General features: G+C 32.8%; 2 protein-coding genes across 3 annotated transcripts in view; one reads left to right on the top strand and one right to left on the bottom strand.

The window, feature by feature from the left end:
• The window catches only part of LOC129803331 (muscarinic acetylcholine receptor DM1), a 103,686-nt gene that overhangs the window by 9,246 nt on the left and 75,597 nt on the right, over positions 1–18,843 (bottom strand). Inside the window, exons 5-6 of one of the 2 annotated variants that reach the window (XM_055849789.1) lie at positions 4,849–5,032; positions 1,485–1,672 (exon numbers count right to left, since the gene is read on the bottom strand). In XM_055849789.1, the coding sequence (XP_055705764.1) occupies positions 1,485–1,672; positions 4,849–5,032 (372 nt within the window). The remainder of the gene's footprint in view (positions 1–1,484; positions 1,673–4,848; positions 5,033–18,843) is intronic. The other variant, XM_055849790.1, reaches the window with a different exon arrangement.
• LOC129803332 (histone H3.v1-like) lies at positions 10,845–12,444 on the top strand. Its single transcript, XM_055849791.1, has 2 exons — positions 10,845–10,987; positions 11,644–12,444. The coding sequence occupies exons 1-2, from the start codon at positions 10,924–10,926 to the stop codon at positions 12,159–12,161; spliced, it is 582 nt and encodes a 193-aa protein (XP_055705766.1). The 5' UTR covers positions 10,845–10,923; the 3' UTR covers positions 12,162–12,444.

The following is an 18,843-nucleotide window of genomic DNA, read 5'->3' on the forward strand; positions in this document are numbered from 1 at the left end:
ACATATAAAAATCAAGGCCATAATATTCCCAAATCAATTCCATTATTCTATAAATATCAATCCCATAATATTTAAAATGTTATAAAATACCAATTCTAACCAATTATACAATATACAAAAATCAATCCGACAATTTTCTAAAGCAAATTCTGCTATGCACTGAATGGCTAGTTCAATCTTCACAAAAATGAAGGTCGCAATGTCTTTACAAAACCAGTCTCAAAATATACAAAAAGAAACAATGCTATATTGTCATAAGATCAATCCCACAATTTGATAAAAATCAATACCATTACAGAATTATGTAAAATAAATTACATTATGGACTAAAAGGTAATTGTACTATATTCTCAAATCAATCCCATAAAATGTTCCTCACATCAATCACATAATATTTCAAAACCAATTCTAAAAACACGTAAAAATTTGTTAAAAATCAATCCTAAAAAATATCGAAAAACAAATACTGAAATATCCAAAAATTAGAACTGTAATGCATTTAAATGAATCCCAAGATTTTCTAAAAATCAAATCTTAAGATCAATGCCATTGCACTAAAATAGGAAATTCCAGTGTTTTCTAAAATTAAGACCACAATGAGTCCGACAAATTAATCAATAAAATTATAAAAAAAAACAACATCATGTTGTACTAAAATTCAATCCCACAATGTCATAAAAATTTAAACCCCTAATAAAATAAAATTCATACTAAAGACAAAAAAAAAAGAAATCCGTGGTGGTAATATTCTTAAATATCCTCCCATGCGGAAACCGACATTTATAATAAAGAAAAGTTAAGTAAAAATATGTCAAACTGAGTTATTCAATTTCTTTTCATATACATAGGGCAAAGGGACTGTAAGGATTACGGACTGTGAAAAGAAGTACAAGGCAAGAAAATAACAAATAAATTGGGAGGAAGTGAAAACTTCCACAATCGTCCGGAATAATTTAATCAACAGGGTAAATTTTCAAAGTTTAGCCTCGTGAAACTTTTGCAGAGAGGCTTTAGATATGTCCCAAGAGATACATTTTAGTCTGTCGGAGTGCAAAGAAGTGGCTGAAATGGAACACTGAAAAATTAAAGCAAATATCCACTATGAAAGCTACTCACAAAGTCATCAACACTTTCACACCAAACAACATATTACACCAATTTGCTTTTTCTTTTCATTGAAAAACTTTTTTGATTTGTTCTCCTACTTCCATCACGACCTGTTACAATATTGTCAAAGGGTGCAAAATCTACCAAGCAGTGTGTGATTTTTTCTATCCATTCTCTTATTTCTTCTTTTTTTATTGTGATCTCTCTAAAATTCTGGCTGCTGAACAGAATAAAATAAAAACAACAAGGCCTCCAAACATTGAACACAAAAGAAAAGTGTTAAAAAAAACGACACAGTCCTAATTGTGAGTTGCAACGCTTTGTAACGCTTTTTTTTTGATAATTTTGCTTCAGATTTGTTGTATAATGTAGACTACCTGGAAACGGAGCTTTGTAAAGGAGTTTCTATGGATACAGGTGTTGCATACCCTAAATCTGATGGATCCTCAGCCTCGTATCCATAGTCTTCCGAGTCTTCTCGACCCGAATGCCACCACGCAATGCACCATTCTTTTATGCTGCCCATAAAAGTTGCTGGCTTGGTAGGAACTGCACTCGTAGCCGTCTGCAGAACGTTAAAATAAAAGAAAATTGTCATAACTTTTATTTTTTATATTTTTAAATAAAATAAAATTGTCATAACTTGTAAATTATAAAGGCTAGGGCTTTTGGTCACTTTAAAATTAAATTACATATTAGGTTAAGTAAAAAGTTTTGAACCCTTTTCGCACGATTTCTTTAATGTTGTATAGGGTAAGTGCACCAAATTTCGGCATAGTTGCATGCAAGCGCCAAAGTTTCATGTTTGAAATGTAATATATTTAATAGAAATTGATTTTTTCATTCCCTCTACTTAAGGAGTGTTCCTTAGAACCTTGTAGACAGTTTATCGTCTTTATTGACTTTAAATTCATTCTTAATACATTTTAAAATGAATAAAAATGTAGATATAGCTTTGGTGCCCTATTTCGGCCACCTTCATTTTCATAGTTCCTTGCCCTTCGAGAATTCTTCAAATGTCTTTTTCACGTCATCTCATTTGTCGAAGCTACATTTTTTTGTTATTCTTTTGCATTGTATAATCTCTGGAGTATGTAAAAACTAAAAATTCCTGAAAATTCGAGGAACAAAAAAGGTAGCCGGAATTGCAAGTTGGCCGGAATTTGGCACACTTACTCTATACAGTAGAGTCTCCTAAATTCGAACGCTCGGGGGGTATTTTTGACATTTCTCACCTCCCAAATTCGAACGATTTTTTCAAAACTAACGAAATTTGTGTGAGATTAAATTGTACTCTGAATCAAATTCCCGTACTTTCTCGTAAGTCTTAGTGGTAACATACTTCCTTTTCATTTTACACGACCATAATGTATGTAAACATTCAGGAAGAAGCACATAAATATGATTTTCATTCACCAAGAATACGAACTTTCTAACATAAGCTCACAATTGACATTTTGAATCCAAACGGCGTTCGAATGTGAGAGATTCAGATTTGAGAGACTCTACTGTATCTCACAATATACAGTAGACTCTCTCATATTTGGGCATTTGGGACCGAAATGTCACCCGAATTAAAGAGAAAATCGGACGTCAAACTTTTTGAAATGCAACGATTTTTTGTTCATCTGCATAGGGGAATGTAGGCATGGTTCACACAGAGTGAACCTTCAAAGGATGCGAATTTTCTCTTTGTTTGCAAAGAGCTGACTTACCATTTCTCATCTCGTTACAAGGGGTAACTCATATTGAGAAACCCTCGTCAATTGTCCGAGAAACACTTCGCGAAACCCGCGAAACCCATTTTTTGCATCGCGAGACCCGTGAAACCCAAAAATTGCATCGCGAAACCCGAAAAACCCAGTGTCTGCATCGCGAAACCTGAGAAACCCAAAAATTGCATCGCGAAACCCGAGTAACCCAAAAATTGCATCGCGAAACCCGAGAAACCAGCAACCCTTGTCAGAAAAAATGGAAATGAGTTACCCCTTGTCTCGTTACATGAACTTAATAATTATCTATCTTATAGCTAAGAAATAATGAACTAGCTCTTTCCAAACAAAGAGAAAATTTGCGTTGTTTGAAGGTTCACTCTGTGCGAACCATGCCAACATTCCCCTACTCATATTAATTTTACATAACTCATATTTATTGTAAATTTCATGAAAACCCTTTAATAATGCAAACTCACATCATAACTAAGACAAACCATGGCAAATTTAAGGATAGGGGAAGGTTTTGCAGACATTTTTCGTTTTCAAGTGCAAAAAAGATTGTTTTAAAGTTATCTAACTGCAGTAAGGGTTTTCCTTTCTGAAAGATATGTTATTCTAGTTTGTAAGGGGAAGGTTTTGCTCCTTCGTAATGTTGCAGCTTCGCAAAAGTTAAATTTTTTTTCAAGTTATTAAATAAACGTCATTCATGGTCATATATTCTAATAGCCAGTCCAACATGTCACATTTCCTGACCAGCTTGGAAGCCTAGGTCTTTTTCCCTGGGTCCAAAAAGCAAAAATAAAAAATGAGCCTAGAATCGTAATTTTGATGTGTAATATTTTATGCATTTTTTCACACTTCAAGTCTCTTTTAGATAAAACAACTATTCCAAGTTTTAGAGGGTTTATCAGGGTTAATATTTACCATGAAATTATTTTGCTTGAAAGGGGTTGTTTTTGTGGGTGGAGCAAAATTAATAAAAATTACCACCTTTACAGCTCAGGAAAATTTGGCTTTGCAGCTTCGTAAAAACATCTGTCAAAATTATTGACCACCGATTTTGAGAATTCCTCACTGTTTTGGGTGTCACACTGTGCACGCTGCTTTGGAATATTTGACCACTGAATGAGTTCACAAGAAAATTGGGATATTAAATAATTTTCACGAAAATCTCGAAGGAAAACACGCACTTCCCCATTAAAATGAGACTTTATCAGATGTTTTTGTTTAACTTTTGTCAAATCAAACATTAATCCTGAAGCTGCTTATGGTATGTGTGATTCTTTCATTGCCCATGCGATGCGTTTTGAGCATTTTTCATTCAATTTGCTTTGTTTTCAAGCCCAATTTTGAACATTTTACTTTAAATCGGTCACTGGTCACTTTCAGAAAGAGCAATGATCAAAAAATGTTCTGTAAAATCGATTGGAAGTGTCAGAGAAAATTCGAGGATTACAATAGATGTGACTATGAGAGAATCACACCTAACCAAACACTTAACTGACTGTCAGAATGCAGTGCAAAAATGAGTTTCTGAGTGTTACTAAAACATGTCTTAGAAAAATAGCATAAAATCGACTTTTTACCGCATTATACCTTGTACAAACGGTGAAAAGAAGTAGACGAAAGTTCCATCTAAGTAGTGATGTGCAAATTTTTTATGCCCGGTATAATGCTTCCGGGAAAAATGAGGCCTACATAGGTGGGCAAAATGTTGTACGAAGCTGAGCAAATCAGGGCAGTTCGTCTAAAATTTCATTCACTGACCCCATTAAACGGACACATGACCTGCATAATCTTCCGCGATCTTGAAGCGTCATTTGCATTAGTCACGTTATTTATGTGCTTCAAGTTACTGAAATTTTTGAATTAACCCTGCCCTCGAATATCGTTCGCCAACTATTCTGGGATTAATTATATTGATTATTGTAGATAGGCCATACCACAGCAATAAGATAAGCCAGTCAGTGGTACTAGAATGTCTTTTACATTGAAACAACTCGACAAAAAGGAAAAGTATACTTACACTTGAGCGCCTCGAAAGGACGCCATGTGTATATGCCGAGTCCGAAATTACGGCATTCGTCATGTAAACACTTTCAGCGTCTGCCGAAGATTCCGATCGTGGCCTTCGCCAGCCTTCTGTCTCCGTAGTTGCCATCTGTGCCGCAGCCATGCCTCCTGAATGATTTACGGCTGTGTTTTCATCACTAGAAATGAGAGAGAGAGTAAAATTATTTTCGATATCGAAATGATAATATCAATATTTTGAATAGGGTTTTCGGATCAATGTGGCATGAGCATTTGCCACATGTCTATGATGGTTTTAACAATAACAGCGACAGAATGTAAAAATATATGCCACAAATTCTGTAGATTTTTTTTGATCGTCACAATGTCACAGAATATAAATCGATTTATCGATTGATATTTTTTCGAGAAAATCATCTGCAAGGAATTTCACTAGCTTGCAAAAGGACAACCACCAGAGAAGAGTTGAAGGAGAAATGCGATTTCCGCGTCATTGTTGCGGAAAATTCTACGAAGAATCCTTCTAAGAGATGGATAATAGAATGTAATAACGATTCCTGGAATGTACGAACATCAATGAATTACAGAAGTAGGTATTTTCCAATATTCAGAAAAGTGAATTCCTCAAAGTAATGCTACTAAGGATTAAAATTAAATTAAATTCTGGTAAAATATTGATTTTTTTATATTGTGTTCAAAAATCAATAATCGCAATAACTGCTACTATTTCTCACCAACATGCCTAAAGTCTTTCAGCCACCAACTTATTCTTTATGCGTCAACACGTCCATGAAAATTGAAAATTTCATCAAAATACCTAAATAATTATTCAATGGAATTCAATCGATTTTCAAGTGCATTAGAGAATAAGGACAAACATTCACCTTGAACGCCTCATAAATATTCAGGCAGGACATTTTCCCTACTATCTCAATTCCTTTTTACATAAGGTAAAGTACCCTTACTCGACCGGGTTCCTCTATTCGACCGGTGGGTCAATTTTTGAATATTTGATGGTGAATTTCATCAATTTCTATGAATTTGTCACTGATTCGTATTATTTAAAGAATAATTGACCTATTAATGTTAGATCATACACAAAATATTATAGCAAATATAATTAAATTGAATAAATAAATCTACCGGTCGAATAGAGGAACCGGTCGAATAAAGGGTACTTTACCTTAGTTCTCTGAAAAAAAGAGACATTTCTCATAAATCGCCATGGATATGTGCATTAATGCGCATTTCATATTTTAAACTGCACAAAATATCAGACAGGAAATCCGATTGATTTAGATTGGCTTAAAAAATAGATGATTTTGGTTGAATTAGTACTTCAAAAACCATTAGAAGTGATTATTGCGGTTAGGATAGTGAATGATCTTCTAGAAACCTATAAAATTTATCTCGAATATATATTGCACTAGTCCTTTTGAAGATAGTTCAAACAGAAGATTCTTAGGAGTACGAATTTTCTTAAGAATACAAATATTTTTATGGAATATTCTGTCAACACGTAAAGTCTTTAATAGGGAAGACTGGGGCAAAAGTCACAAATCGAAAATTTTAAAATTCAATATCTTCCAAGATAAATAAGATAGCGGCTTAAATTTTTTCCATAGATAGCCTCCATAAGTCTTCTTCAATGTCGTAAGTTTGTTAGAATTTGAACAAGGAATTTATTAAATATAAAAAATATCGAAATTTTTAGGCCTATTTTTGAAATATTTTCCGTGCAGAAGATATCAATTATTATCTACTTATATTAAATTTGATGCACTGGTGAATATTTCCCAAATTATCTGGATATTCTTTGAATACAAATCCGCTATCTGTTTTAGAATTTTACAAAGATTCTTTTCTCCAGAAATTCTTTTATTAAAAACGACTACTTGGGGTAAAAAGTAACAAAAGCTATGGAGCAAAAAGTAACAAAAACCGAAACAATTTCTGATGTCTCACTGTGAAAAGAAACGTTAATGCTATGTGTCGCCGCTTGTTGTTTGCATTGGTCAGACGATTTGCAGCCTTTTGTGTGTTTTTTGTAAAATAGCTTAAAATACGGTTTTCTCGCTCAGATAGAGAAAACGGTGTTTTACAAAGGTGTAGAAGAATAAATTTCCTATAAAAATATGTAATCTAGGTATTTTACTTAAATTTACGAAATCTCGTAATAAAGCGAATCAAAATGTGATAGTATATCTTATGCATGATACTATTTGCCCCAGCATTTTTGAGAATGATCACAAACTTACCTTTTAGAAAACGGCTCGATAAATATATTTCCTTACAAAATAGAAGAAAATGACTTTCACAGAGTTGTAGAGCAGTAAATTTCCTATGAAACTGTGTTAATTAGAAATTCTGAAGGTGCTCGGGTAGCTTGCAAAAAAAAAATAAAATATCCGTTTTGTGACTTTTTGCCCCAGTCTCCCCTATCTAGAATATTTCGAATACATTACGCAAAATATAATATAATATAATACTATAAATCAATACGGAATACCATTTTTTCTATAGACAAGCATATGCCTTCAAAGAATCTAGACAGAATTCCCTTTGAAGTAAATTTCTTATTCTCAAGAGCATAGGTACGAAATATGTCATTGAGACGTGGCTTTTGCAGAGTTCCTTGCATAATAATAAGGATCTATAAATTTGTTTTTGTAAAATAAGGTAGTTTTGGTTTTTACGATTTTTCAAACGCATTTGAACTCTTTCGTCTCTTTTGGGACTCCTAGGTGAACCCAAAAAGAAAACAATTTTTAGAATTATTTATAATTAAAAAAGAATGCCTGCAGATAATTTTAAAATAGAATATTCCAATCTAAAATATTTTTTGCAAGCGTTTAATTTGATCTTATACATATTAACACTTTTAAAAACGTTTTCTCTGAATAAATAGAATGTTTCAGTCTGAATAGACTCCGACCTAATTCTTAATATCCAAGTTTTTCTATATTCAATTTTTTTCTTGTTAAATCTTCAAAACCATTTTTTTTTTTTAATTCTGAAACCCTTTAACAAGAGAATGGGGAACAATAGGGGAAGGCGCTCCTGGGCGGTCTACAATGAACTTAGCAGATTCTTCCAATACGGGATGTGACATTGTAAAAATGATTAATTTGTAATAAATATCTCGATAAGATTAATAATAATAACAAGAGAATTCGGTAGCCAAAGTAAAAAGCCAAGAAACTGTGTTTGAATTTTATTATGGCCCTTAGTGAACCCATTGATATTAGCTCTATTAAAAGTAGTAGCATAATTTGCTATTTATGGCAATAAAGGAGCTATCATTTTGTGGTAATTCCTATACCTCAGGAATAATCTCATTTGTTCCATTTATTTTATTAATTAAAGAATAATTCAACCTATAGGGGAAAGTGCCCATGCTTGATACCATTGGAAGCTTCGTAATGACTAAATTTTTCCTATGTTTCTCAATAAACGTGACTCATATCTCCGGTTCTATTGAAACCACAGCGCACATACGCACCATTTTGGAAACGTCCTAGACTGGACTACAACATACTAAAATTTCATTAACTTGCACAATGCCGTTTTTGAGAAAAGTGACTTTGAATTTCGATGAATTTTGACGCTATCACAGCGCCACCTGTGGTGACTTTTTGAACTTCCATCTGAAAGTGCTCATCGAGACGAAACCAAAAAGGTAAAATTTAGATCGCTATGTTAGTTAAAACCGGAGATAGAGGCCGGTCAATGTTCTAACTTTGACCCCTTATAGCTCGGGTCAGGGGTTTTAGATCGACTTAAGGTTTTTTTTGTTTGATAGGTATAATCAACGGCTACAACATACTAAAATTTCAGCCCGATGCACAATGGAATTTTTGAGTTATTTAACTTTTAAGATTTAAAAATTTTCTTTTTAATAATAGCGCCCCTAGCGGTGGTTTTATGAACTTTCGATGTTAGAAGGTGAAGTGGCATTTCACGAGAGCTTTCCAAAAAGCCCTCACTTTTTAAATTCTGACAATTAAAACCAGAGTTATGGCCATTTTAAGAATTTTTTTTGGACCCTTATAGCTCTGGTCAGGGGGGTCGGGGGACCTTAAGTTTGGTATTGATGGAAAGCTCTAAGGCCCAGCTATAACATACTAAAATTTGAGCCCGATCGATGCCATAGGGGCGGAGCTATTGAGAAAACAAAAAAAGGGGGGTCTTCAAAATGGCGGAAGGAGGGGTGGGGGGTCAATGCACCAAGTTGCAATTTTCACCCGATATATAACCTTTGCCGAAAACCGCAAGTCGATATCTTTTTTAGTTTAGGAGCTATTAAGCTCCAAAGAGCGGCCGGCCGGCCGGCCGGCCGGGAACGTAAAATAGCCACATATATATTCGTGATCAGGAAGTGGCGAAACACATTTTGGCCAAGTTTGAGGTCGATCGGACGACATGAAATTTTGTTAGGATTATAGTAGGTGAGATTGTTAAGAATCTCACCTAATTATTTATTGTGTTTCTGTTGGCTGGTATCGAACTATCTCAGAGCCTGAGATATTCCAGTGGTTTTTCCAGCAGTTCCATTTAGTTGCTTAAATAGTTTCTTGCCTTGTATACCTGTTCGTGTTTTGACTTCTGGTGAATTACAATATAACACCCTGACATTGCATAGCTTTCCGGATAATGCGGTTCTTCAAGAGTTTGTTCAGGGTTGTTTATTGGAGCAGTTGGAACGTGAAAATATCATAAAATTTTACAATTGACCTCACTAGAACACCACTTTCCAATAAAATTGCAAATTGTGTGACCCATACAAAATAAACAACAAGCGACGACACATAAGAATGAATGACGTTTCCTTTCGCCGTGAGACATCAGGAATTGCTTCGGTTTTTGTTACTTTCTGCCCCATACCTTTTGATACTTTTTACCCCAAGTGGTCATTTTTAATAAAAAGATTTCTGGAGAGAAGGATATTTGGAAAATGCTAAAACGGATAGTGGATTCGTACTCAGGGAATCCAAATCATTTAGGAAATATTTCCAAGTGCATCAATTTTGGAAAATAAGTAGGTAATAATTGATATCTCTTGTAAGGAAAATATTTCAAAAACAAGCCTAAAAATTTCAATATTTTTTTATTTTATAAATCCCCTGTTAGAATTCTGAGAAATTTACGACATTGAATAAGGTCCATGGCAGCTATCTAAGGAAAAAATTTAAAGCCGCTATCTCTTTTATCTTGGAAGATATTGAATTATGAAATTTTCGAATTGTGACTTTTTACCCCAGTCTCCCCTACCATTGAAAAAAAAAAGAATGAACGGAAACGGTTTGCTTGGTATCTTACCTAGTCCCTCAATTATAACTGCTTTAAAAATTAATCTTCATCGAAATTATAATAATACTTATCTTTGAAGATTTATAATAATTTTGCAAATTAAAACAAACTTTTCAAAACAAAAATTTTTGAGTTAGGGAAACTGGGGCATCATCAAATACAGGGTACCACCAAACACTGCGATTTTTTAATCAGATATTCGACTTCAGAGGACAAGACATACAGAAATTTATATTTATAGGCATTATAGGGATGCTTGTCCACTGGAGGTCGAGATAGTCCAAGTAGTTTAAAAATAAAAATTAGTGTTTGGTGGTGCCCCAATTTCCCCTACATTTTGAAGGCTATATTAGAGATATTTTTTTTTAGTTTCAGTATTTTTTATTTTTTATTTTCCTAAAATAATTATTTCATAGAAATTATTTCATTCTAAAAAATCAAAATGTCACGAATATCGTGTTTTCAGATTGTTGTTGTGGTGTACATAAAACATGTTTCAGACATTAAAATTCAAAATGCAATGCATTTGTATATACTTTTTTTTTATATTACAAAATCATTTTTATAGTTTATTTTATTACTTATCTTGGCATGAATTCATTTAAACAAAAATTTACAGTGTGGCAAAATTTTATGGAATTTCTAAAATACCTGACAACAGAGGTTTAGAGCTGCCGTAGTAGATATATATAACGTATGTAACAATGTCATTAGTTTTCAGTATCAAAGTGACAAGTGAGTAGCTCAACGTAAATCCAAGATGATTAAATTAAAAACTTCCGTGCTTATTTGTCTAGCTATAATACTGCAAGGAAAATTTTCAGGTAAGTTAATTAGTGATTAATAAGTGAATAGTGAGAGAAAATGCATAATTATTTCTCTTTGGATTTTTAGTAGTTACACAAATAATACTCGAGAAGTCATAGATTAATAAAATATTAATATGTGATCTTCTGGAGAATGCACCAAATATTTCTATGCATAATCAACTTTTTGTAAAGTTTACGGAATTTTTCTGTTCAGAGATATTAATTTCCAAGAACAAAGGGATTCGATAAATCGGGTACAAAATCTAAAAACAAAAATAAAATTCTTAATTATTGCCTTAAATAAAGCAGACACTCAATAATTTCCTGATTGAATTTCTTTAGTATAACGAGTATTAAAAGTGAAAATTTTTAAATTGTTTTGAAAAAAATCATAGCAATAAAACATAATTTTTCTATTCCGTTTAGTAAATTTGCGGCATAAGAAAATTGAGCAGAATATTTAGCAGTTTTCAAACTTTAAATTCATAAACTGGGTTATGAAAAACTTTCAGAATAAATAAGATTACAATAGTGATGGCGAATAATAGTCACGTTTTATTTTTGTAAGACTGGTATTAGTTTTAGAAGTGGATTTCAAATTTAAAGAAAAATTGTTATTTGAATGACAATTACTAAAGTACGTTTTTAAAATGAATCCACTCGTTTCTCAGCAACAACCGCCCAAAATTCTGAAGAAAATGAACAGAACGGTCAATCTCCACCGGATACTCCCTCAGAACCAGCCCCAGAGGAAGGAGAAGAGCCAAACTCGCATGAAGAAGAACCAGCTTCAGAAGCAGAAGAATCAGCTTCAGAGGAAGGAACAGGACCAACTTCAGGAGAAACCCCAGATGAGCCAGACGAAGAAGACATAACTGATGGTGAAGAAGAAGAAGAAGAAGAAGAAGAAGAAGAAGAAGAAGAAGAAGAGGAGGAGGAGGAGGAGGAGGAAGAAGAAGAAGAAGAAGAGGAGGAGGAGGAGGAGGAAGAAGAAGAAGAAGAAGAAGAGGAGGAGGAGGAGGAGGAGGAAGAAGAAGAAGAAGAAGAAGAAGAAGAAGAATCTACGGATCGTCATAAGATTCGTAATCCATGGAACTGGTTTTTCGGAACTAGGGATAGGCATTCTGAAACTGAAACCACTAAAACTCGCAAAAAACCAACATGGAGCATGAAAGATTTTTGGGGATGAAATTCGATGTATGAAGAGGTAGGGGAAGACTTTCAAGATTCGCACACACCCTGGCTTCGAACACTTCATATTTTTGTCATATTCCTTCAGTGTAAATCTGACCTAAATTTTCCAGAAAATGTGACTTAATAGAACCTATTAATTTATATTGCCTGAGGTCAAATTCATATAAAAGAATATGGAAAAAATATGAAGTACTTGAAACCTGAGTGTGTGAAAAGCCTGAAAACCTTTCCGTATCATTTAAAATTTTGTGAAAAATAAAATTGTAGCAAATGCATAATTAAGTGATTATCAATCAGATCAATCATCTTCTATTTCTAATTCAGTTAAAATTACAAAACTTTTCCATATTCAAAGCACTTTGAAAATTCTATGTAACTTTGACAGTAGCAGTGGATGGAAAATTCAAGAAAACAATGTTTAGTAACTCCCTAAGCAAAAACCTAAAAAGTTAAGACAACTCGATGGCAGAGTTGAATTAACTCTACGAATATCGATGTAATTGTTATTCCTTTTCGTTGTAAATTTTAGTAAATAGAGTTGAAAAAACTCATCGTGCGAGTTGAATTAATTTGTCGGATATCGGTGTAATTATTACTCTTTTTCGATGTAAAATTTCATCTCGACTGAAGTACATGCCTAAGTGTTTTCGTTTTAAGAATATACTTCAGCCAAGAAGATTTTCGTGTGGCAAAGTTCATATGGAACATCAACTAGAAATATGCCTAACGGCGTTATCACACTTGCACATTAAAATTTTAATGTAATTCACATTAATTGTCGCTTGTGACCGTCCAAATATGTTATTTGTGTTTTTGAGTCACTTAATATTTGGCATTTTTCTATTTGTTGATAAAGAAGTGGACTTGGCCTGCAAAACTAAGTTTAAATTTACCTAAAGCATAAATATTTTTCACATTAAAAAATTAAAGAGAAAATCGCATTAGTTTTTCGCATTAATGCTATAAATCAATTTATATCAAATTTTGCGGGATCAGTCTACCTTTTTATCAACAAATAGATCAAAATTTGAATATAAAATGATTTAAACACACAAACTACACATTTGGACTCTCACCAGCGACAATTAATGTGAATCATATTAAAATTTTAATGTGCAAGTGTGATAACACAGTAACAGTGTTTCATGAAGACATGTGCGTGTATCATACTTGATATTTCGCTCGGAATATAGGGAACTTGAGGTCAAGACAATATTAATAAAGAAAATGATAAAATAAAAAAAAACACAAAATTGCAAAATTTATCCTTTTGGGATTTGAAAGAGTTATTTTAACTCCAAAAAAGTTTTTTTTTTTTAACTCTTGGAACGAGTTATTTTCAGTCTTAAAGAGTTATTTGCACTCTTTTGTCATGTAAATTTTAGGGAAAAAAGTTAAAACAGCTCTTCCGAATATTAACACACCTAAATATGGAAGTAAAATCAACTCTAAAATATAGTTAATCAAAAATCACAACGAAAAGGAGTCAATTTAACATCGATTCGAGTAAATTTTACTCGATTATTTTTCTGAGTGCAGGAAAATCCAATCTCTTTGACAGATGAAAAAAAAATATCGCTGGATAATGTCCACTTCGGGACATAACGTTTCCGACTAATCGTTTTCTTGTTTTGCATATTTTTGTATCCATCTGTCAAATTTATTTAAATAAATTGAACCAGAGTTCGAATCACTCAAAATTTCAATTATATAATTTCACTGAACTTGTCTAATTTATAGGCAAAAAATCGATTAATTATACTGTTTTTTTCTGTATAGCTCGAGTAGTAATAGCAAAATCTCGGGTTTTAGGTAGACTTAAAGTTGCTTGAATTTACTTGTAGGATAGAAAGCATTATATTGTATAAAATTTTAAACCTGTGGCACTGTTGGAAAACGTAAAATTTTTGGGGCCCCCACAAATGGGCATTGGGCCTCCACATTTCTAAATCCGGCCCTGCCAACGATTGTAAACACTGTAAATATGTAAATCGAAATCTTTCACTGTTTGACCTTTAGACCAATAATATGAGAAGCTAAGAAAAAGGACACACATGAGACTTTTTCTACGCTTTCATAATCCCTAAATTTCAGAAAACTCCGATTCTTTTCAGGATGAGTAGTATAGAAATAAACATAGGACAACTCAAAAATCAAATGGATTACGTTACTCTGCCTTTTCGTGTTTGTGCAAGCAAAATCTTTGAAATTGCAAATCCCTTTAGCATGTAGGAAATGTTTTTACAAATTGACGAGAAAGCTCACATATAATCTTGTGAAACCTTAGTGCATCAGAGAGAAAAGTCCATAAATAGCATCCCAAGGCCTTCAATTGAAAAAGATTGGGTGGTTCGAATGCATTTACTGATGGGTGGCTTTTGTTACAAAGTCGTTATTCTTTTCACACACTACCTCCCACCCACCCAACATCGACAGACACTTCCGTTTCCGTCTCTAGGCCTCAACAAAGACACCTCCTCGTTGTGTCAGGCATTGAGAAAATTATCTCTCAACACAATTCCCTCTACCAAGTATTGTTCCTCGTGAACTTTTTCTCTTCACCGCACATGGTAACTAAAAATTCACCATTTCCTCCACAATACTGTTCATGACAAAGTTGTTTCATCTACAAAGTCAATAACTATTTCTACCTCACGATATACCTTTATTGCAGAAATATTTTCATATGTTTGTATAAGTCACTGTATCACGTGTATTTCAATTTTAAGAAAACTAATGTTGTTTGCTTTATATTGCACTGAAACTATTCATAAAAGACATATAATATTCAAAGATTACAGAATTAAATTTTAAATCTTATTTTCAATTAGAATAGTTAAACAAAGACAGTGCCCCATGAGCCTGCCTAAAACTACCCCACAAGCATTTTCAGAACTTTGAGGATTTTCTAATCATTTTAGATTTCATTAACAAGTGTTAGGCACTTTATTGTTATTATTATTATGTTGTGAGAGATATCGACAAGCGATTTTCTGCAAAGGTTAAATGTCGATAGGTGGCTAGAAGTAGGTGATGACAAATCCACCCCCAACCCTCCTTCTGCCATTTTAGAACACCCCAAAATTTTGTTTTCTCAATAACTCAGCTTCTATGGCATCGACCGATCACAAATTTTAGTATGTTCTAGTTGGTCCTAAGAGCTTCCGATTAAAAAATAAAGTCCCCCGGACCCCCTGGAGCCATAAGTGGTTAAATATTTAATTTTCAAATGGCCATAACTCCGGTTTCAATTGTCAGAATTTGTAAAATTTTGGTGTTTTGGAAATCTCTTGTGATAAGGCAAGTGTGCCAAATTTCGGCCAGCTTTATATTTCGTCCATTTTGAGTATAATTTTGGCCAAGCAATTAAATAAATTACAATTATGGATTTAAACTTCGAATAACTAGTCAATGAATTTATTTTGCTTTTAAATATTTATTCATTTTAGGATGTATTAACACAGAAATCGTTAAATTTTAGGTATAATTTGAATTTAAATTGTGTTGTAGAAACTCAGTGTCGAAAGAGTCTTACAAAAAATGTGACAGATTGCTTGTGTTTCTAGCAGTAGTCTTGTTATTTGTGGTGACGTGTAGAGGGTTTTCCTTCGATGCTTTTCATGAAAATTGTTTAGTTTTCATTAAAGATTCTTTCTGTTTAGATTAATAGTGAATCAATCTTTAAATTTCGGGTAAAATTTCCCAGCTGGATCCTGTATTTCGCGTAAAAAAGTAGATATTTTTTGAGCATCTCTACGGTGAGGTAATGTTGCCTATTCCGGCAACATCTTTTGATTTCCAAAATTTCTTATTCATTTTATGTTTTTTTTTTTTTTTAATTTCTGAGTTCTACAATGCCCAAAGAAAAAAAGCATCGCCTCTATGAAAATGATGATGTGGAATAGGCCTTGGAAGAGTTCAAGACGGGCAAACTAATGGGGATGCCAAGTTAAACTCTTCAGGTCTTCAGGACAAATTACACGGAAGATCTTAGGGCTTCTGGGTCATATAAACGTATTAAAGTAAATATTTTTATACTCGTTCCGTATGACGTTTCGAAATTTTCTATCCGTTGCTTCGCAAAAGTTGGTCACAAACAAGGTGGCCGGTATTCCACTCAAAGTGGCCGGAATACTATCCAAAGCAATGTCCACATTTTTATTAATTTTTCAATATTTTAGGAAGTGATTTAAAGAAAACAAAGAAGATAAACCAGTTTTCAAAGTTCCATACAACCCTCCCGAAAAGGAAGTAACAAGAAATTTCAATATGTAATGAAAATATTGCATTTCAAACTTAGGACTTCAGTGCTTATTTCCAACTATGCCAAAATTTGGCACACTTAGCCTATATTACAACGTTTTTCACACCTCAAATTTTTCCGATTTAATCGAAAACCCGATTTTTGAAATTTCGATGTGGAATATTTCGAAAACCAGAAGATAATTTTTCTGTTTTTTTTTGTCCATTTCTGCACCGAAATAACGATATTTTGAGTGACTATAAAGTATTTTAATGCATGAATGAAATATGCTCCCGAACAATCTCCAAAATTATTCATAATACATAATCGAGGGATCATAAAAATTGTTTTTTCATACAAGCTCGTGCAAAAAAGAGCTGCAAAATTTCACTCATTAGCCATTACAACACATTTATCGCATTATTAATGATTAGCTACAAATTTTAGGGTAGAAAATTGAAATGTATATTGAATTCATGTATTTATGTTATGTTATGGACAATAGCATCAGTCCGCAATAACGAGCTTTTCCTTATTTTATTTATTTCCTTGCAGCTCACAAAATATGTACACAAAAATGCAATCAGAAGTATTAAAATTTTGAAATTATTACACACGCTTCCAATGGAACGTGGAAATTATACTTTGTAAAGAGTGATCTCATGTCCAATGACAATAAATCCTTTTTTATATTTAGAATTATTTTGGTGATTCTACTCAAAATTTTACAATAATCACCGAGTTATTCCCCCAGTAAATCTCAAAATTGATCCCATGTTGAATTTTTGTTTACTAAACCCTCATGAATCCCCTATCTACGCTTAAATTAGATTGCCAAAAAGTTATCTGGGCGCAAGTCTCTCGGTACTAATCAAATTCAATTATGCTAATGATAATCTAAGATTAAATATTTAATTAGTTTTAATACTCGAGAAAATGGTTTCTGCGTGAATTTATCACAGGATTCATCCATTAGATTTTGAGTGGTTTTGTGTGATTGATCAAATTGATTTTTCCAGTTCATTCATTCTCTTTTGCTGTGGCTTTCCTTGCCCGAAAAAAAAACATCATTCTGTTGTAAACACTGTGACCTACTTTCATTCTTCGTTATGGTAATCGTATACGCCTGGAAGTATGTGAGGAAATCACCAGGCGTCCCCACATACAGTCTTTTAGACAAAAGCTCTCTTTGAGAAAACTTTTGATTCTTCATCAAGTCATTTATCTCGCCCTGTATGCTCTTCAATCATTTTGTCCCAAGCACACACTCAGAAAAATTGAAGCACATAACATATATAAGTCTGAATTTAACTGTTTGGAAAATTAAGATGTTACTTACGGGACATTTTTATGTGCAATAAATCTACATTTAGCTTCCATTTATTTGATATAAAGTTATTCGAAATTGAAATTTTTTATATGTACATTGAATAACTTTCTATGTTGATTTTTGTTCGTATTAAAAAACAGATCTTAAACAGGAATTTATAAATCTAAAAGTAGAATATCAGTTAAGATGGGATTCTAGTTAAGATTGTGCCCTAGACACAATCACGACTTAAGCCGATAGACGGCTTAACGTAATTATAATCAAAATAATGATCATATTATATTCCTATCAATTTCTGACTAATACGGTTCTCGGATTAAGCTAAGAAACGCCTTAATTAGTGGAAAATTGATGGGAATTTAGTAAAATCATTATTTTGACTATAATTACTCTAACCCGTCACTCGGCTTAAGGAGTTAGTGTGTCAAAGAGATTGGAAAACACCATAATTTCTCTATAATTAAGTCTTTAAACAAAAGTACAATATTTTAACTATAATTTTCTGAAATTTTCATTTAAAAATCTTCAAAATTCAGTCGGTGGGACCTGATTTTCGAAGACCAGTTTTGAAAAATCATACTTTCCGTGGACAAAATTTCTCGGAGTATATGCATATAATGTTAAAAAACTTAATATTTCGTGTTATCTGATGAGCTAAACTCGTACTTGAAAGGTACATTTCTTTTTTTTAATGAAATTTGCATTTTTGCCAAAGTTTTATATAAAAACAAAAATACAATTTTCGGCGTATTTTAGATCACATTTTGTCTTGTGGATTACGTTGTGATCAAGATAAAAAATCTACCATTCACATACGAATTTAACTATTCAGATAACAGAAAATATTTAATTTTTTGACGCCAGACGAATATACTCTGTGAAATCTTGTCCATCGAAAAGTATGTTTTTTTTTTAAATCGTCTCCAAAAAACAGGTTCCAATAGACTAATTTTTAAAATTTTTAAATAAAAATTTCATAAAATATAGTTAAAATGTTGTGCTTTTTTGTCGAAAAAATATGTAAAGAAAATATGCATTTTTTTTAGTCTGCGAGACCAAGGTAACACCTTAAGTCATAAGTGTATCTAGAATGCATTAAAATGC

Source organism: Phlebotomus papatasi, chromosome 2 (assembly GCF_024763615.1).
Source record: "Phlebotomus papatasi isolate M1 chromosome 2, Ppap_2.1, whole genome shotgun sequence".
Lineage (NCBI taxonomy): Eukaryota > Metazoa > Arthropoda > Insecta > Diptera > Psychodidae > Phlebotomus > Phlebotomus papatasi.